At 40.1% G+C, this 18,788-nt stretch overlaps 1 gene segment (V, D, J or C); it reads left to right on the plus strand.

Moving 5' to 3' along the window:
* The first annotated feature begins 16,539 nt into the window (after positions 1 to 16,539).
* Positions 16,540 to 17,190, plus strand: LOC128099654 (immunoglobulin kappa variable 4-1-like). The segment is given in 2 exon segments: positions 16,540 to 16,588; positions 16,781 to 17,190. Coding segments are annotated over 2 exon segments (459 nt in total).
* Positions 17,191 to 18,788: the final 1,598 nt, after the last annotated feature.

Below are 18,788 nucleotides of genomic sequence, written 5' to 3' on the forward strand. Positions count from 1 at the left end.
GTGGGGTATGTCCAAAATATTTTCCTGTCTCTCACTTAGGGGTAAACCCTCGAGGTCTTCTTCCCAATCATTTATGGTAAATGGATGTTATGCATATTGCAGAATTTGGCAAATTAAGATATGTACTTATGACCATTGACACTTATTCAGGATTTTTAATGGCTAGTGCATGAAAGGACCAAGCAGATGCCATAACAGGCTGCTCAGTCTTCTCTCAGAGATCAGGCCTCAATTTCAGTTTCCTGAGACTGAGCAAGCAGTCTCTGGGACGGCCGTGGACAAAAGACATAGTCCTTGCAGTAGCTCCCTTTCTGCATGTACTCTGACTGCTCAAAGTTCAGCCAGATGTTTACTGTCTGGGACCCCTCACCAACTTAGAGTTATGTGCATGAGTCAAGGACAGAGCCTAGACCACTGAGCCGGCCCCCACAGTCAGTACGTGCTTGGCCAGCCAGCCCCCATGGCGGCTCAAGGTCAAAGCCTGGGACTTGTGCTGGACTGCCCCCAAAGTGATAATTGTAACCCCCAACCAGTAAATTCAAAGGTTACATACCCTCACCCAATTAAAAGAGAACAGAGATAAAAATAAACCAATCCGAGTTGCACCCATGGCAACCCTCCCCCAAACCCCCCTGAAGGACGTGTGGTTTTTGCCTTTAAAAAGCTGGCCACACATAAAGAAAGAGCAACTCCTCCCTGCCTCACTGTATTGGGTGTAGGAATGAGTTCCCTGTCTAGAATAAACTTTGTATCTACAGAATAAACTTTGCTGTTGCATTCTGGACACCTATGGTCTTTGGTGGTTTCTTTGGGGTCATGATCTGGGCATAACAGTGTACAACCTGGGGAAGCTACAAAACATGAAATTATGCACTGCTTGAAGTGTTTTTCATATATGGGTATACCAAAAATTATTAAAACTGATAATGGTTCTGGGTATAGTAGTAAGGTGTTTCAACAATGTTGTACCCAATGGGAAATTGTACATAAAACAGGTATTCCTTATAATCCTCAGGGACAAGGTATTGTAGAAAGGACTCATAGCAGTCTTAAAATACAACTTCAAAAAATAAAAATAAAAAAGGAAGAAATTTACCCTCAATCACCACATAATGCATTAAATCATGCTCTTTTTGTTCTGAACTTTTTGAATATGGATGTCTATGAACAATCTGCTGCAGATAGATTTTGGCAAAGTGGCACCCAAGCGACTTTTGCTCAAGTGAAATGGAAAGATCCCTACTTGGAATTATGGAAGGGCCCTGATCCTGTTTTAATATGGGGTTGAGGACATGTTTGTGTTTTTTCACAAGAGGAGAATGAAGCTGGGTTGTTACTGGAGCATCTGGTAAGGAACTAAGGAAGGGTCAGCTCCAATGACTTTCCTATAAAGGAACCAGAATGAAAGTGGCTCAATTAGTGTTTCTGAGGTTTTGTCACTGGTTAATGCAAACCGTGAAGAAATAGAGCTTGGAGCTGTGCAGCTTTTGGCTTTACTAGCTCCTTTCGAAAAATACTTTATATCACCTAATAGCTGTACAGTATTTGGCGAAGAGCTTTACAGCAGCTAAATACGGTAATTTCACCCTCAGCGTGAAGTGAAGTTTTTGGTAGAGCAAACCAAGAGTACTGCTGTAATAGAAACGTTTGTCTGAATTGAAGCACTTAGGGGAGCTATTATGAATTTGGGTGAAGGGACAGCCTCTAGTTAAAAACTGTTTACCACTGACAGTGCATCTCTGCAGGTCCAAGAAAGGCTGAGAGAACTCAGCACCTTTGGGGTGTGGCTCGGTCCCGATAATGTTACAGTCCCCTAGCAACAAGTAACACAATTCTATAACGACAACACTCACTAAATCCCAGTGTTGTATAACAAAGCTGACTATAAACTTCTAAACTTTAGAAATGATGTATGTACTTCCTGTCTAGCTAAGAGAATCTTTCTAATGGAGATAGTGATGATAATTAAGAGTAAGAAGTAGAAAAAGATGAAAATAAGATATGTGAGTTTGTAGAAATTCTGTCTTGTTAGATCTGTGTTAAGATATCTTTAGGTGTTTGCTAAGTTAAATATATGCTAATAGTAGCCCTATATAAGTTTGTAAAATAGATCTATAGAGTTCCTTTAAGAATATAAGCTTGTAAGAAGTATCTAAGGTAGTCTTAAGACAGGTAGTAATAAGCTTGTAAGGAGTAAAGATGCTAGGTGTAAATGTAAGTTTAAATAAGATAAGAAGTATATAAGAAGTAATAAGAAATATATTTGCTAAAGTAGTTCTATAGTTTCCTTAAAGAGTATAAATAAGTAGATGTTAATGTGTTATGTGTGAATTTGTAAAAATGTGTAAATATTGAGTGTGAGTTTATGCTTAAGCACATGTTATATGTGAGTTTGTGAAAAAATATAAATATTGAGTGTGAATCTATGCTTAATGTATATAGTGAAACAACCTGAGACACAGAAGGTAGTGTCCTAGTAGACTGCAAAGTAGGCAGTCTGAATAGTTTCAAAAGCTCCAGAAGCTGCTAAGAATGGCGGACGCCAGAACCAGCACAACAAGGCATCCGCTGCTGAAATCCGTGGAAAATCAACACAACACAGAAAAACCTGAGCTAACATCAAAAAACGGTGCGGTTTAGAATACTACTGTACCTAAAAACGTCTCTGGCTTGATACTAAAAGTTGCAGAGATGCTTGTTTGAACTAAAATTGTTAACTGCAAAAAGTTTTGGTTGTAAAACATCTCTTCATATTTGGAAGTGAAAGCCAGATACCAGAATTTATTTCTTGTTTGAACTTTTTAAACTTAAAATGAGATAAAACTGCAGAAAGATTTTGGTTATGGATTTCTTCATATTTGGAAGGCTCATACCAGAATTTTATTATTTGAATTTTGGGACTTAAGAAATGAAATGAACAATAGTGATTACATTGCAATGGGACAATTTTGAGTTTACTTATAGTAATGACCTAGGAACTGCTTTCTGGAATTGAGTTAAAAATGGAACTGTTTAAATGAAATTTATTGTTTCTACCTTGACTCAAGATGCAGTTTTGTGTATGCATATATGCTGGTGATTCATGAATTGTTCTGTGTTAAAAATGCAATTGTTTTGTGGAACAGTTTATGTAAAAATGGAATTACTTATGGAACTGCTTTTGTGTTACAAATGGAACTGTTTAAACAGAAAAGTTTGGGTTTTCTAACTAGGCTTGAGATTTTGCTTTAAAAATTATAAAGAAAAGGAAGAGTTAATATTCATTAGTCTATTTAATTTAAAAAAATGTTTGAGTGGATTAATGTTATGTTAGTAAGAAATGCAAATGGGGTATACTAAGAGACTACTTTTAAAGTGTAAAGAGTTTTATTAAGAAACTGCTTTTGCGGGAGATCCCAGCTGGATCAACAACAGAGAGGGAGAACAAGGAATAGGAGACCATGGTAAATGAAGACCACATGAGAATAGGAAGAAGCAAAGTGCTAGAGAGGCCCACAGAAATCCACAAAGATACCCCCACAACAGACTGCTGGCAATGGTCGAGAGACAGCCCAAACTGACCTACTCTGGTGATGGGATGGCCAAACACCCTAATTGTCGTGCTAGAAATCTCATCCAACTACTGAGGGATCTGGATGCAGAGATCCATGACTAGGCCCCGGGTGGATCTCTGGGAGTCCAATTAGTGAGAATGAGGAGGGTTTATATGAGCAAGAATTGTTGAGACCAAGGTTGGATAAAGCACAGGGACAAATAGCCAAACGAATGGAAACACATGAACTATGAACCAATGGCTGAGGAGTCCCCAACTGGATCAGGCCCTCTGAATGGGTGAGACAGTTGATTGGCTTGATCTGTTTGGGAGGCATCCAGGTAGTGGGACCGGGTCCTGTGCTCATTGCATGAGTTGGCTGTTTGAAACCTGGGGCCTATGCAGGATCGCTTGGCTCGGCCTGGGAGGAGGGGACTGGACCTACCTGGACTGAGTCTACCAGGTTGATCTCAGTCTGTGGGGAAGGCTTTGCCCTGGAGGAGATGGGAATGGGGGGCGGGCTGGGGGGAAGGTGAGGGGGGTGGGAGGGGGGAGAACAAGGGAATCCGTGACTGATATGTAGAACTGAATTGTATTGCAAAATAAAAAGAAAAAGAAACTGCTTTTGGATGTTTTGCTAAGTTTTCAAAGTGTTAATGGTTAATTAAGACTACTGCATTTTCAATATGGGTTTATAGGAATTGTGTAAGTTTGGGTTCCTCTAACTAGGTTTGAGATTTTGTTTAAAAAATTATAAAGAAAAGGAGTTATGAGTGAATTAAGGTGGAATTATGTTTGCAGAAATTATGTTTAACCTATTGATATTAATGCACCCTGGTTTTGTGGAGTTAAGGAAATATTTAAGTTTGATGTGAATACATCAGAAGTTTTTCCTATGTTCTGTTAGCAAGAAAATTTAAATGATTAAGACTTAAAGTTGTAAGACTGAGAAAATTGTTAACTATATATAGCACCCTTTATGTTAATTCAAATGGTTCTGTTAAGAGTTTGCTTTAAGATTGGGAGAATTGTGACTGTGTATAGCAATATTTATGTTAACCTGCTAATGGTAATGATGAAGCTAAGGGATTCTTTAAGTTTGCAATTGCATTAAGTTTTTGGTTTAGAAAGAGCATGATGCAGCTAAAGACTGCTGTAGTCACCTTGGACCTAATCCAAAAGAGAAATGCCATATTTATTATCCTCTACTCCCATCCTGGGAGGTGTAACAGCTACAGAGATTGTTGTTAACTCTTAATAATGAGTTATTTTTTATATATTAAGAAAGGGGGACCTGTTGGAGCCCGTTTTCAGGTTCCTCATGGCTTTACTCAGAAGGTCCGCATAGAGGAGGATGATTAGGACCATGGGCCTGAGTGCAGGTGTCTTGAGATGGTCTGCACTTGGCTGTGCTTGGGGGAGGTCTTTTGCACCACCCCTTGGCATCTCTATAAATACCCTGGGGCAGAGACAGTCAGGAGCCCCTTGGAAAAGGTTCCAGGCCCTCTTGAGGCTATCCTTTATTTTCTATCTGTTTATTCTCTGCAATATAAATTCTTCTATCTAATATTTCCTGCTGCTTGCACTCAAGAAAACTTGGGGGAACTGTAGGGTTGGTGGGTAAACACCCCATACCTAAGAAAAAAACCCAAGCTTGCATCCCAGCTCTTTTCACATTCCCCAATATGCAAGCTTCCATACTGTTAGAGTTCACAGTGTTCTTTCATCCCAGATCCCTGCTCTCTTTATAATATCAAGGTTTTTCTTTCCCCCTGAATCACTATTCTGTAGCTAGAGTTTTCCTGCCTGGCCCACAGTCAGGACAAATCTCTCTCACCTGCCAGTCCCACAGCTGCTCAGACCCAACCAAGTAAACACAGAGACTTATATTGCTTACAAACTGTATGGCCATGGCAGGCTTCTTGCTAACTGTTCTTATATCTTAAATTAATCCATTTCTATAAATCTATACCTTGCCACGTAGCTCATGGTTTACCAGCATCTTCACATGCTGTTTGTCATTGTGGCGGCTGGCAGTGTCTCTGACTCAGCCTTCCACTTCCCAGCTTTATTCTCCTCCTTGTCCTGCCTATACGTCCTCCTGCCTGACTACTGGCCAATCATTGTTTTATTTACTAACCAATCAGAGCAACACATTTGCCATACAGAACATCCCACAGCACTACTCTCTATTTTTTCCCTTGCTATTCTATTATTCTCCTGCTTCTGTCTGCTCCTAAGCGGTAGCCCTGACCATGTCCAGTCTGCTTCTTTTTCTCTCTGCTGTAGACTCATTCTGATGACTCTGGATGTTTTCTCTCTTATCTACAATAAAACCTTCCAAAAATCATGAAGAGACTATTTCAGTGGTTTCTTTACTAACCTATCACTTACACTGGCATTGCCTACAAGTATCTAGATCTCTCATAGAGTGATGAGATAAGATGACAAGAAACAATAGAACTGTGAGACAGAGACAAGGAGATGTCTCAATGTCCAGAGGGAGTTTGGGAGAGGAAGATGTGGGGGAGAGAAAAAGTCTTTCCCCTTTTCTGCTTTGTTTGATCTAATTGCTCCTGTCTTCAAAAAAAAAATTTTTTTAAGATCATAGACAATAGTAAGGGGACACAATAAAGCACCAGGCAGTCTGTGCTCAGTCCCATTAAGCTGCATACTCACTGTCCACTTACGACTACTCTCTGTTGTTTCTTTCCTGTGTCTAGGGAAGATGATACAACTAAGCCTGTGGCTTTGCCCTTTTAGGAACTTATTGTGAGTGGTTCACTTAACCACCAAAGGACAGCTCTTCAGGTTATAATGGCAATGACAAACTGAAAAAAATCTTTAAGCACCATGTCCACAATGAGGGCGAATTCTTTCCCAGATACACTCAGAATCAGATAGGGGTCCCCATCAACACTGGTCAAAGCATAGCAGGAGGAAGTCTGCTGTGATGGTCTGCTGGGGGTAGTGCTTGTACTGGGGCAAATTTTAATTTCTATCATTGTAGGATAGGCTCTCTCTTACCTTACAAGTGATGGAGATTTTCTTTCAAAGAAGGACTACTGAATCTCCCTAGGCTGAGGGATAGCACTCTGACCACTGGAATCAGTAACCAAAGACATAGGGGCAGATATAGAGATGCTGTGAAAGCCTACCCAACCAGAGTTATCTAGGACAAGTACTGTAGTTATACCATTTTCTCATCTTCCTTTTCCACATCCAGCTCTTCCTGTGTCCCTGAACTCTCAAATTCATGACCTCTTCTTCCTTATTATTGTTAAGGCATGAACACATACATGTACAAACATACATGCATATGCATCTTATAGACTCCAATTAGTATTAATGATAAGTACATGTGTTTAGGATTGACCACTTGGGATTGGATAACCTATCAGAGGGACTCTTCCAGAAATAAAATAGATTTTGTCACTCTCATCAACCATTGATTGCCTGTAGTTTTCCTCTTCAAGTGGGACCTCAAATCAGCTTTTTGGTGAGTTTTCTTAACACTCTTTTGTATTTTTTCATTTCAATTTTATTTTATATATGTATATTGAGTTTTGCCTTTGTCTGTACACTATATTTTTCAAAGCTCACAGAGACCATAAGAGGATATTGGATCTCCAGGAACTGGAATTACAGATGATTGTTAGCTGCCATATAGGTACTGAGAACTAAACCTAGATCCTCAGAAAGAGCAGCCAGTGTTCCTAATGGATGAGCCATCTCTCTAGCCCCTTTCTTCACATTTTTAAAGGCCCTTGAGTCATATTGACTACCAGTCAAAACACTTTTGTTATGGGGAGGCCCCCAGAGATGACCACTCAGACACAGTTTAGCCAATTGAAAATGTTTATTCCACTTGGATATCAGGATGTAAGTGTAGCCCTGAGTATTAGACTAAGGGGCTTTTAAAGGCAAAACACACATCCTATTATCTTGATTATCAGCTGCAGGGGGAGGTTTGCACAATAAAGCAGTTTAATAGAAGCTATGGTAAGCTGTTAGCTGAGGTGGGGATTTTGCGCAAGCAGAGAGTTTATCAGAAGCTAAGATAAGTTAGTGAGGGCATTTGGCCTCATAAATAGAGGTACTAAAATAGAGTTGGGAGCCCACAACTCCCATCCCGCCCCCGGAGCTCCCATCTGGACAAGAGGTGAGTGCCTGGGCTCATACCCAGAGAGGCCTGCCCCTAGGTCCCATCACTGGGCACCAGCCATTCCGGGGAAGACCTGCCCAACTTGGCCCCAGGATCTGGCCATCATGCAGGAACCCCACCCTCACCAACACCGGGAAGGTTCCCCTGCTCCAAGACCCCCAGCAGACCCTGCAATCTCCATGCCCTGCCCCCATACCCATCTGCCCAAGACACCAGCAATTGCCTGAGATTCAGAGAACAGCTCCCAGCTCCCATCTGGCCAGAGCTTCAATCGGGACCAGAGAGAGGCTTCCTGAATCTGTCAGCTCTGTCTGGACCAAGAGCACTGACTGATAAGACTAAGAATGAATCCACAAGGAGATGGGCAAACATTAAGGCAGAAGTACATACAACAAAAGGAAGAGCAATACAGCATCAACAGAACCTAGCCCTCTTACAACAGCTAGACCTGAACATCACAAAATGGAAGTAGCAGAAGAAAGCAACCTTATGAATAACATCATGAAGAGGCTAGAGGCTTATAAAGAAGAAATCAAAAGCAAAATTGAGGAAAAGACAAACAAAAAATGGGAAGAATGCTCTAAAAAAAACTAGAGGAAAGGACAAATAAAGCAGAAGAAAACAATAAATCCCTGAAAGAAAATCATGAAAACGCAATGAAAGAGATGAAGGAAACAGTCCAAGACCTGAAAAGGGAAATAAAAAATGAAGAAGACACAAACAGAGGGAATGCTGGAAATAGAAAATCTGACTAAACAGACAGGAACTTCAGATGCAAGTATAACCAACAGAATGCAAGAGATGGAAGAGAGGATCTCTGGCATTGAAGATACGGTAGAAGAAATAGATTCACCAGTCAAAGAAAACACTAAACCTAACAAAGTCATGACACAAAATTTCCAAGAAATTTGGGACACCATGAAAAGATCAAACCTATGAATAATAGGGATAGAGGAAGAAGAAGAATACCAACACAGAGGCACAGAAAATATATTCAACAAGATCATAGAAGAAAACTTTCCCAACTTAAAGAAGGAAATGACTATGAAGATACAAGAAGCCTATAGAACAACAAACAGACTAGACCCCCCAAAAAAGTCCCCTCACCACATAATAATTAAACAACTAAATGTACAGAATAAAGAAAGACTATTAAGAGCAGCAAAGGAAAAAGGCCAAGTGACTTAAAAGGCAAACCCATCAAAATAACACCCATTTTCTCAATGGAGACTTTGAAAGTCAGAAGGACCTGGACAGATGTAATGCAGACACTAAGAGACCATGGATGTCAACCTAGACTAATATACCCAGTAAAACTTTCAATCATCATAGACAGAGTGAACAAGGCATTCCAAGACAAAGCCAGATGTAAAACAATATTTATCCACAAACCCAGCCCCACAGAAAGCAATAGAAGGAAAATTCCAACCTAAGGAAGTCAGATACATCCTCGAAAACACAGGCAATAGATAGGGCCATGGCAGTAAACCCGAAAGAAGAGAAGTACACACACTCCCACCAAAGAATAACAGGAATGAACAATCACTGCTCATTAATATCCCTTAATATCAATGGACTTAATTCACCTATAAAATGACACAGGCTTACAGAATGGATACAAAAGCAGGACCCATCCTTCTGCTGCATACAAGAAACACACCTCAAATTAAAAGACAGACACTACCTAAGAATAAAAGGATGAGAAAAGACTTTCCAATCAAATGGTCCTAAGAAGCAAGCAGGTGTAGCTATCCTGATATCCAACAAAATAGACTTCAAACTAAAATCAATCAAAAGAGATCAAGAAGGGCATTACATCCTCATCACAGGAAAGATCCACCAAGATGAAGTCTCAATTCTGAACATTTATGCCCCAAACACATGGGCACCAACATATGTAAAAGAAACATTACTAAAGCTTAAATCACATATAAAACCCCACACATTAATAGTGGGAGACTTCAACACCCCACTTTCACCACTGGACAGATCTCCCAAATCGAAACTTAACAGAGAAATAAAGGACTTAACTGATGTCATGACTCAAATGGACTTAATCTATATCTATAGAACATTCCATCCTAACAAAAAAGAATATACCTTCTTCTCAGCACCCCATGGAACCTTCTCTAAAATTGACCACATACTTGGCCACAAAGCAACTCTCAACAGATACAAAACAATTGGAATAACCTCCTGTGTTCTATGAGACCACCATGATTTAAAGTTAGATTCCAACAACAACAAAAACTACAGAAAACCTACAATCTCATGGAAACTGAATAATGCTCAACTGAATCACCAATGGGTTAAGGAAGAAATAAAGAAAGAAATTAAAGACTTCCTAGAGATCAACGAAAATGAAGACACCACATACCCAAACTTATGGGACACTATGAAAGCAGCGCTAAGAGGGAAATTCAAAGCACTAAATGCCCACATAAAGAAGTTGGAGAAATCTCACACTAGTGACTTAAGAACACACCTGAAAGCTCTGGAACAAGAAGAAGCAAAGTCTCCCAAGAGGAATAGATGCCAGGATATTATCAAAGTGAAAGCTGAAATCAATAAAATAGAAACAAAGAGAACAATACAAAAAATTAATGAAACAAAGAGTTGGTTCTTTGAGAAAATCAACAAGATAGACAAGTCCTTATCCAAACCAACCAAAAGACAGAGAGAAAGCATCCAAATCAACAAAATCAGAAATGAAAAGGGGGACATAACAACAGACATTGAGGAAATCCAGAGAATCATCAGGTCATACTTCAAAAACCTCTATTCGACAAAACTGGAAAACCTAAAAGAAATGGATAACTTTCTGGATAGGTACCACATACCTAAGTTAAATCAAGACCAGATAAACTATTTAAATAGTCCAATAACACCTAAGGAAATAGAATCAATCATTAAAAGTCTCCCAACCAAAAAAAACCCAGGACCAGATGGTTTCAGCTCAGAATTCTACCATAACTTCAAAGAAGAGTTAATACCAATACTCTCTAAATTGTTTCACACAATTGAAACAGAAGAAATATTACCAAACTCCTTCTGTGAGGCTACAATTACCCTGATTTCTAAACCAAACAAAGATGCAACCAAGAAAGAGAACTACAGACCTATCTCCCTCATGAACATTGATGCAAAAATACTCAATAAAATACTGGCAAACAGGCTCCAAGAACACATCAAAACAATTATCCACCATGATCAAGTAGGCTTCATCCCAGGGATGCAAGGGTGGTTCAACATACAAAAGTCCATCAATGTAATACACCACATAAACAAACTCAAAGAAAAAAACCACATGATCATCTCACTAAATGCAGAAAAGGCATTTGACAAAATCCAACACCACTTCATGATAAATGTCTTGGAGTGATCAGGAATACAGGGAACATACCTAAACATAATAAAGGCAATTTACAGCAAGATAACAGCCAACATCAAATTAAATGGAGAGAAACTTAAAGCAATTCCACTGAAATCAGGAACAAGGCAAGGCTGTCTGGTGTCCCCATATTTATTCCACATAGTACTTGAAGTTCTAGCCAGAGCAAAAAGACAACATAAGGAGATTAAAGGGATACAAATTGGAAAGGAAGAAGTCAAGCTTTCCCTATTTGCAGATGACATGATAGTATACTTGAGCGACCCCAAAGATTCAAACAAGGAACTGATACACCTTATAAACACCTTCAGCAACATAGCAGGATACAAGGTCAAATCAAAAAAATCAGTAGCCCTCCTATATACAATTGACAACCAGGCTGATAAGGAAATCAGAGATACATCACTCATTACAATAGCCAGAAAAGATATAAAATATCTTGGGGTAACAGTAACCAAGCAAGTGAAGGCCCTATATGACAAGAACTTTAAGTCCCTGAAAAAAAGAAATTGAAGATGTCAGAAAATGGAAAGATCTTCCATGCTATTGGATAGGCAGGACTAACATAGTAAAAATGGCAATCTTACCAAAAGCAATCTACAGATTCAATGCAATCCCCATCAAAATACTAACACAACTCTTCACAGACCTGGAAAGAATAATACTCAACTTCATATGGAAAAACAAAAAATCCAGGATAGACAAAAGAATTTTGTGCAATAACACAACCTCTGGAGGCATCACAATCCCTTACTTCAAGCTCTACTATAGAGCTACAGTAATAAAAACAGCTTGATACTGGCATAAAAATTGACATGTGGACCAAAGGAATCAAATTGAAGACCCTGACACTAATCCGCACACCTATGAACATATAATTTTTGACAAAGAAGCCAAAAGTGTACAATGGAGAAAAGAAAACATCTTCAACAAATGGTCCTGGCATAACTGGATATCAACATGTAGAAGACTGCAAAGAGATCCATATCTGTCACCGTGAACAAAACTTAAGTCCAAGTGAATCAAAGACCTCAACATAAATCCAGTTACTCTGAACCTTATAGAAGAGAAAGTAGGAAGTAGTCTTGAATGCACTGGCATAGGAGATCACTCCCTAAATATAACACTAGTAGCATAGACACTGAGAGAAACAATCAATCAATGGGACCTCTTGAAACTGAGAAGCTTTTGTAGATCAAAGGATACAGTCAACAAGGCAAAGCGACAGCCTACAGAATGGGAAAAAGTCTTCACCAACCCCACATCTGACAGAGGACTGATATCCAGAATATAGAAGGAACTCAAGAAATTAGACATCAAAATGCCCAAAAGTCCAATTAAGAAATGGGCTATAGAACTAAACAGAGAATTCTCAACAGAGGAAACTCAAAAGCCTGAAAGACATTTAAGGAATTGTTCAACATCCCTAATCATCAGAGAAATGCAAATCAAAACAACTCTGAGATACCATCTTACACCTGTCAGAATGGCTAAGATCATAAACACTGAAGACACCTTATAATGGAGAGGATGTGGAGCTAGGGGAACTCTCCTCCACTGCTGAGGGGAATGCAAGCTTGTACAACCACTTTGGAAATCAATATGGGGCTTTCTCAGAAAATTGGGAATCAATCTCCCCCAAGATACAGCTATACCACTCTTGGACATATACCCAAGGAATGCTCAATCAAACCACAAGGGCACTTGCTCAGCTATGTTCATAGCAGCACTGATTGTAATAGCCAGAACCTGAAAACAACCTAGATGCCCTTCAACTGAAGAATGGATAAATAAAATGTGGTACATATACACAATGGAATACTACTCAGCAGAGAAAAACAATAACATCATGAGGTTTGCAGGCAAATGGATGGATCTAGAAAAAATCAACCTGAGTGAGGTAACCCAGACTCAGAAAGACAAACATGGTATGTACTCACTCATATTAGGATACTAGATGTAAAACAAAGATGACTTGACTGCTACTCACAACTCCATGGAGGCTACCTAAAAAACAGGACCATAAGAAAGACACAGGGATCACCCAATGACAGAGAAATGGATGAGATATACATGAACAACCTGGACGTGAGTGGGGGTAATGAAGGGCAAGTTTTGAGGGAAAGAGAGCTTGGGGGATTGGGAGATGCCAGCTGGATCAAGAACAGAGAGGGAGAACAAGGGACCATGATAAATGAAGACCACATGAGAATAGGAAGAAGCAAAGTGCTAGAGAGGTCCCTTGAAATCCACAAAGATACCTCCACAATAGTCTACTGGCAATGGTTGAGAGAGAGCCCGAACTGACCTACTCTGGTGATAGGATGGCCAAACACCCTAATTGTCGTGTTAGATACCCCATCCAATGGCTGAGGGAACTGGATGCAGAGATCCACGGCCAGGCCCCAGGTGGAGCTCCAGGAGTCCAACTGATGAGAAAGAAGAGGGATTGTATGAACGAGAATTGTTGAGACCAAGGTTGGATAAACACAGGGACAAATAGCCAAACTAATGGAATCACATGAACTATTAACCAATGGCTGAGGTACCCCCAACGGGATTAGGCCCTCTGGATAAGTGAGACAGTTGATTAGCTTGATCTGTTTGGGAGGCACCCAGGCATTGGGACCAGGACCTGTCCTTAGTGCATGAGCTGGCTGTTTGGAACCTGGGGCTTAGGCAGGGACACTTGGCACAGCCTGTGAGGAGGGCACTGGACCTGCCTGGACTGAATCTACCAGGTTGGGGATTCTTTGCCCTGGAGGAGATGGGAATGGGGGGGTGGGCTGGAGGGTAAGCAGGGGGGAGGGAGGGAGAGGACAGAGGAATCCATGGCTGATATGTAAAATTAAATTAAATTATAAAAGAAAAAACAGCATGGTATTGGCATAAAAAACAGGAAAATGGATCAATGGAATTGCATCGAAGACCGTGACATTAATCCACATACCTATGAACATTTGATTTTTGACAGAGAAGCCAAAATTGTACAATGGAAAAAGAAAGCATCCTCAACAAATGGTGCTTGTACAATGGAATGGCAGCATGTAGAGGAAAGAAATTAGGTCAATATCATTAGCCCTGCATAAAACTCAATTTCCTGTGGATGAAAGACGTCAATATAAATCCAGTTACACTGAATGTGAAAGAAGAGAATGTGGAAAGCAGCCTTGAACTGATTGGTTCACTTCCTGAACCAGTAGTAAAGATATTGAGATTGACAATTAATAAATGGGACCTCTTGAAATTGAAAAGCTTCTGTAAGGCAAAGGAAATGGACAATAAGACAAAATGGCAGCCTACAGAATGGGAAACAATGTTCACCAACCCCACATCTGATAGAAATCTCATCTCTAAAATATATAAAGAATTCAAGAAACTAGACATCAAAATACCAAATAATCCAATTAACTAATGTGGTACAGTTCTAAAAAGAGAATTCTTAACAGAGAAATCTCAAATACCTCAAAGATATTTAATGAATTGCTCAACATCCTTACTTATCAGGGAAATACAAATCAAAATGACTCTGAGATACTACCTTACACCTATCAGAATGGCTAAGATCAAAATAAGATAAAAAACTGATGACCACTTTTGGTGGAGAGGATATGGAGCAAGGGGAACACTCCTCCACTGCTTGTGGGAGTGGAAATTGACAGTCACTTTGGAAATCAGTATGACGGTTTCTCAGAAATTCGAAATTCAATCTACCTCAAGCCCACCTATGCCAGTCTTGGGCATATACCCAAAGGATGCTCAATCATATCACAAAGACACTTGCTGAACTATGTTCATAGCAGCATTATTCAAAATAGTCAGAACCTGGAAACAACCTAGATTCCCCTCAACTGAAGAATGGATAAAAAAAAGTGGTACATTTACACAATGGAGTATTATTCAGAGGTAAAAGACAATGATGTCATGAAGATTTCCAGCAAATGGATGGAACTAGGAAAAAATCATCCTGAGTGAGGTAACTGAGACCCAGAAAGATAAAAACCATATATACTCATTCCTAAGTGGATATTAGATGTAAAGCAAAGGATAACCAGGCTACAATCCATAGCCCCAGAGAAGCTAGGTAACAAGAAGGACCCTAGGAGGGATGCATGGGTTTCCCTGGGAAGGAGAAATAGATGAGAACTTCTAGATAAACTGGGGCAAGGGGGTGGGTAGAGGGGAGGGGATGGGGAATGGGAACATTAGGGATTGGGATGGTCAAGTTGGGGGTGGGACAATGGAAAGAGTAATGAAAGAGATATCCTGATAGAGAAGGCCATTATGGGGTTAGGGAGAAACCTGGTGCCAGGAAAATTCCCAGGAATCCACAAGGATGACTTCAGCTAAGACTCCTAGCAATAGTGGAGAGGGTGCCTAAACTGGCCTTTCCTGGAATCATATTGGAGACTACCCTGTCATTGTAGAATCTCATCCAGGAACTGATAGAAGCAGATGCAGAAATCTACAGCTGAGCACTGCACCAAGCTCAGGGAGTCTAGTTGAACAGAGGGAGGAGGGATTATATGAGGAAGGGTATTCAAGATCATATCAGGAAAAACCACAGAGACATCTGACCTGAGGTCATGGGAGCTCACGGACTCTAGACCCACACCTAGGGAGCCTGCATGGGACTGCCCTAAGCCCTCTTGCATATAGATATCAGTTGTACAGCTTGGCCTGTTTGCAGCTTCTAGTATTGGGACCAAGATCTGTTCCTGGCCCTTGAGTTTGCTTTTTGGAACCTATTTCCTATGGTTAGATGTCTTGCTCAGTCTTAATACAGAGGAGAGGAGCTTTGTCTTGTCTCAACTTGGTATGCCATACTTTGTTGACTTCCATGAGAGGCCTTACCCTTTCTGAGGAGTGGATAGGGGGTAGAAAGGATTTGGGGGATGGAAAAGATGAGAGTAGGGAGGGGAAACTGTGGTTGGTATGTAAAATAAATAAAAATTTAATTAAAAAAGAGTTGCTTAGGAGATGGGAGATAATGAAAATAAGTAGCATTATTTCTCTCCTTGTTTCTTTCCTCTTCTCTTCATTCCATCCTTCCTTTCTTTTATTGTGCATTTTCTTACTGTATGTTTCAAATTTGTTGTTGTATCATTTCTCTGAGACTGTCAATCTGAGATAGCTCTCCTAATGTTTCTGCAAAAGTCACCTGATTTTAATATGTCTTGGATTTTAACCAAGACTTCTATTAGAGATCCTAGTAGATTTCTGTTGGAGAGCTGTAAGCCAATATCTTTCAGTGATTTCTCATGCTCTCTGTGATGGTACATTTGCCTGGTGATTGACAGCAGCCACTCTCACGCACACTGCCCAGGCACCTGTTTTTGTATTTGCTGACTGCTTTGCATGAGCCCTTCCAGTCCAGTGCAGCTGCTCAGAATTTATAAACCAGGCCTTTACAGTGAGAAATGAGCTGCATCATACAGAAGGTGGAGCAGGATGGAATTACAGACCCAGTTTCTCATGTCCCTGCTGCTCTGGGTGTCTGGTGAGAAATTTTAAAGTATTATAATCTTTTTAGAATCACTTCTTTATATACAAAAATTTACAGTGTGTGCTAGGGCATAATATTTTTTATGCAATAATATTCTGACAATATGGCATTAAATGAGAAATTTCATCTGTATTGAATTCTGTAGTTTTTTTTATTATGCATGATCTTTGATATTCCTGATTGTAGGTGCCTGTGCAGATATCGTGATGACCCAGTCTCCATCCTCCCTGGCTGTATCAGCAGGAGAGAAGGTCACCATCAGTTGCAAGTCCAGTCAGAGTCTCACTTCAGGCTCCAATCACTACTTGGACTGGTACCAGCAGAAACCAGGGCAATCTCCTAAACTACTCATCTACTTAGCATCTACTCGGGACACTGGAGTCCCTGATCGATTCACAGGCAGTGGGTCTGGGACAGAGTTCACTCTCACCATCAGCAGTGTCCAGGCTGAAGATCTGGCAGATTATTACTGTATGCAAGGTTATGATACTCCTCCCACAGTGCTTCAGCCTCCAACAAAAACCTCCTCTGAGAGTCTCACCAGCTGCCTGCACCACACACAGCCCTGGACCTACACACTTCCCCCTTCTGTTTGAGAACCAGTGTGGCTGAAACAGTGATGCAAACATTTGCAAAAATAAGATGTGTTCAATATCTCTTATGTCTTTTGGCATGAAAAACTTTTATACGATAATACAAAGGAGAACTCAGTATTATCTTTCTATTTGTTCTGTAACACATTAACACAAACTCTGTTGCTTGACTGTGAGGGATTTATCTTTTTATAGCTCTGGTGTCCATCATAAGCGTCTATGGGCTAAAGTGATGATTATGACAAATTGTATTTCTGTTGAAGGCTGTGGCAAGAGTGTTTCCTGCTCTTTCTAGATTCTGGAGGGCTTTCTTACCTCCCTACTGGTGTCCATTTCTTCTGTCTTTTCTTTTCCTTTCCATAAATTCTTTTAACTTTTATTACACTTAGTTAATTAATTACTTTCATCTGTATATGAGTGTGCATGTTTCTAGTTGCACATGTAACATGTTATGTTTCTAGAGGTCAGAGGACGCTTGACTTGGTTGTCTCTTTGACATTTGGGTTCTGAGGATCAAGCTCAGGTTTGTCATCAGGCTTGGTGGTAAGTGCTTTTGGCATATGAGCCATCTTGCTGGCCCTTAAATATCTTTTATTGATATAAATTCATTGCACACAGTTCTTTTGTTTGGGTTCTTGGTTTTATTATTTCTCTGAAGCATGTTGAAAGTCTTGAATTTATAATATACATCTACATGTTTTTTCTTTTTTTAATTTAAAAATATTTAACCTTTTTTAAATTAAGAATTTTTTTTAATTCATGTTTACATACCAACCACAGATCCTCCTTTCTTCCCTCCTCCCAACCTCCAGCATTCCCCCAGTCAACCCCCATTTCATCCTCAGATATGGTAAGGCCTCCCATGGGGAGTCAGCAGAGCCTGGTACATTAAGTAGAGGCAGGTCCAAGCCCCTCCACCTGGCTCAAGGCTGTGCAAGGTATCTCCCTACAGGGGACCCCTTAAGCAGATCAAGCTACACAACTGTCTCGATTATGCAAAGGGCCTAGTCCAGTCCCATAGATGATATAATGGTATACATATGTGACCCCAAAAATTCTACCAGGGAGCTCCTAGAGCTAATAAACACCTTCAGTAATTGGGCCAGATACAAGAGTAACTCAAGAAATAGATGTTCTTAAACATGAAAATGCTAAGTTAGATCACAAGAATGACAAGGAGGATCAGAACTTCCAGTCTATAGAATTCAGGTAGAGCAGCTACATGCTAAAGCACAGCTGGCAAGACTTGACTAAGAACTGGGAGAAAAAGGAAAAGAGACACAAGACATGTTGAAAACTGTGGAGAGGCTGCAAAAGACGAGAATGATGGTGTCTAGGCATAGCCCCAGGATCAGAGAGGACACTTCTGCCAAAAGGCTGAAGGAAGAAGTTTTCCACCCAAATAGAGGAAATGCAAACTATTTCCCTGTAACCCTACATGCCAAACAGTACCACCAATATGTCTTTACTGATTCCCATATTTCAGAGGTTTATGAGAAAACTATAGACTGAGAAACAAGCTACACAGATTGATTTCAGAGAGAAATATGCTGAGGATGGAATCTGAAAACAATACAATACAGCAATTTGAAAACTCCGTG

The sequence above is a fragment of the Peromyscus californicus genome, unplaced genomic scaffold, assembly GCF_007827085.1.
Source record: "Peromyscus californicus insignis strain IS unplaced genomic scaffold, ASM782708v3 Scaffold_6__1_contigs__length_162567912, whole genome shotgun sequence".
NCBI classification, from domain to species: domain Eukaryota; kingdom Metazoa; phylum Chordata; class Mammalia; order Rodentia; family Cricetidae; genus Peromyscus; species Peromyscus californicus.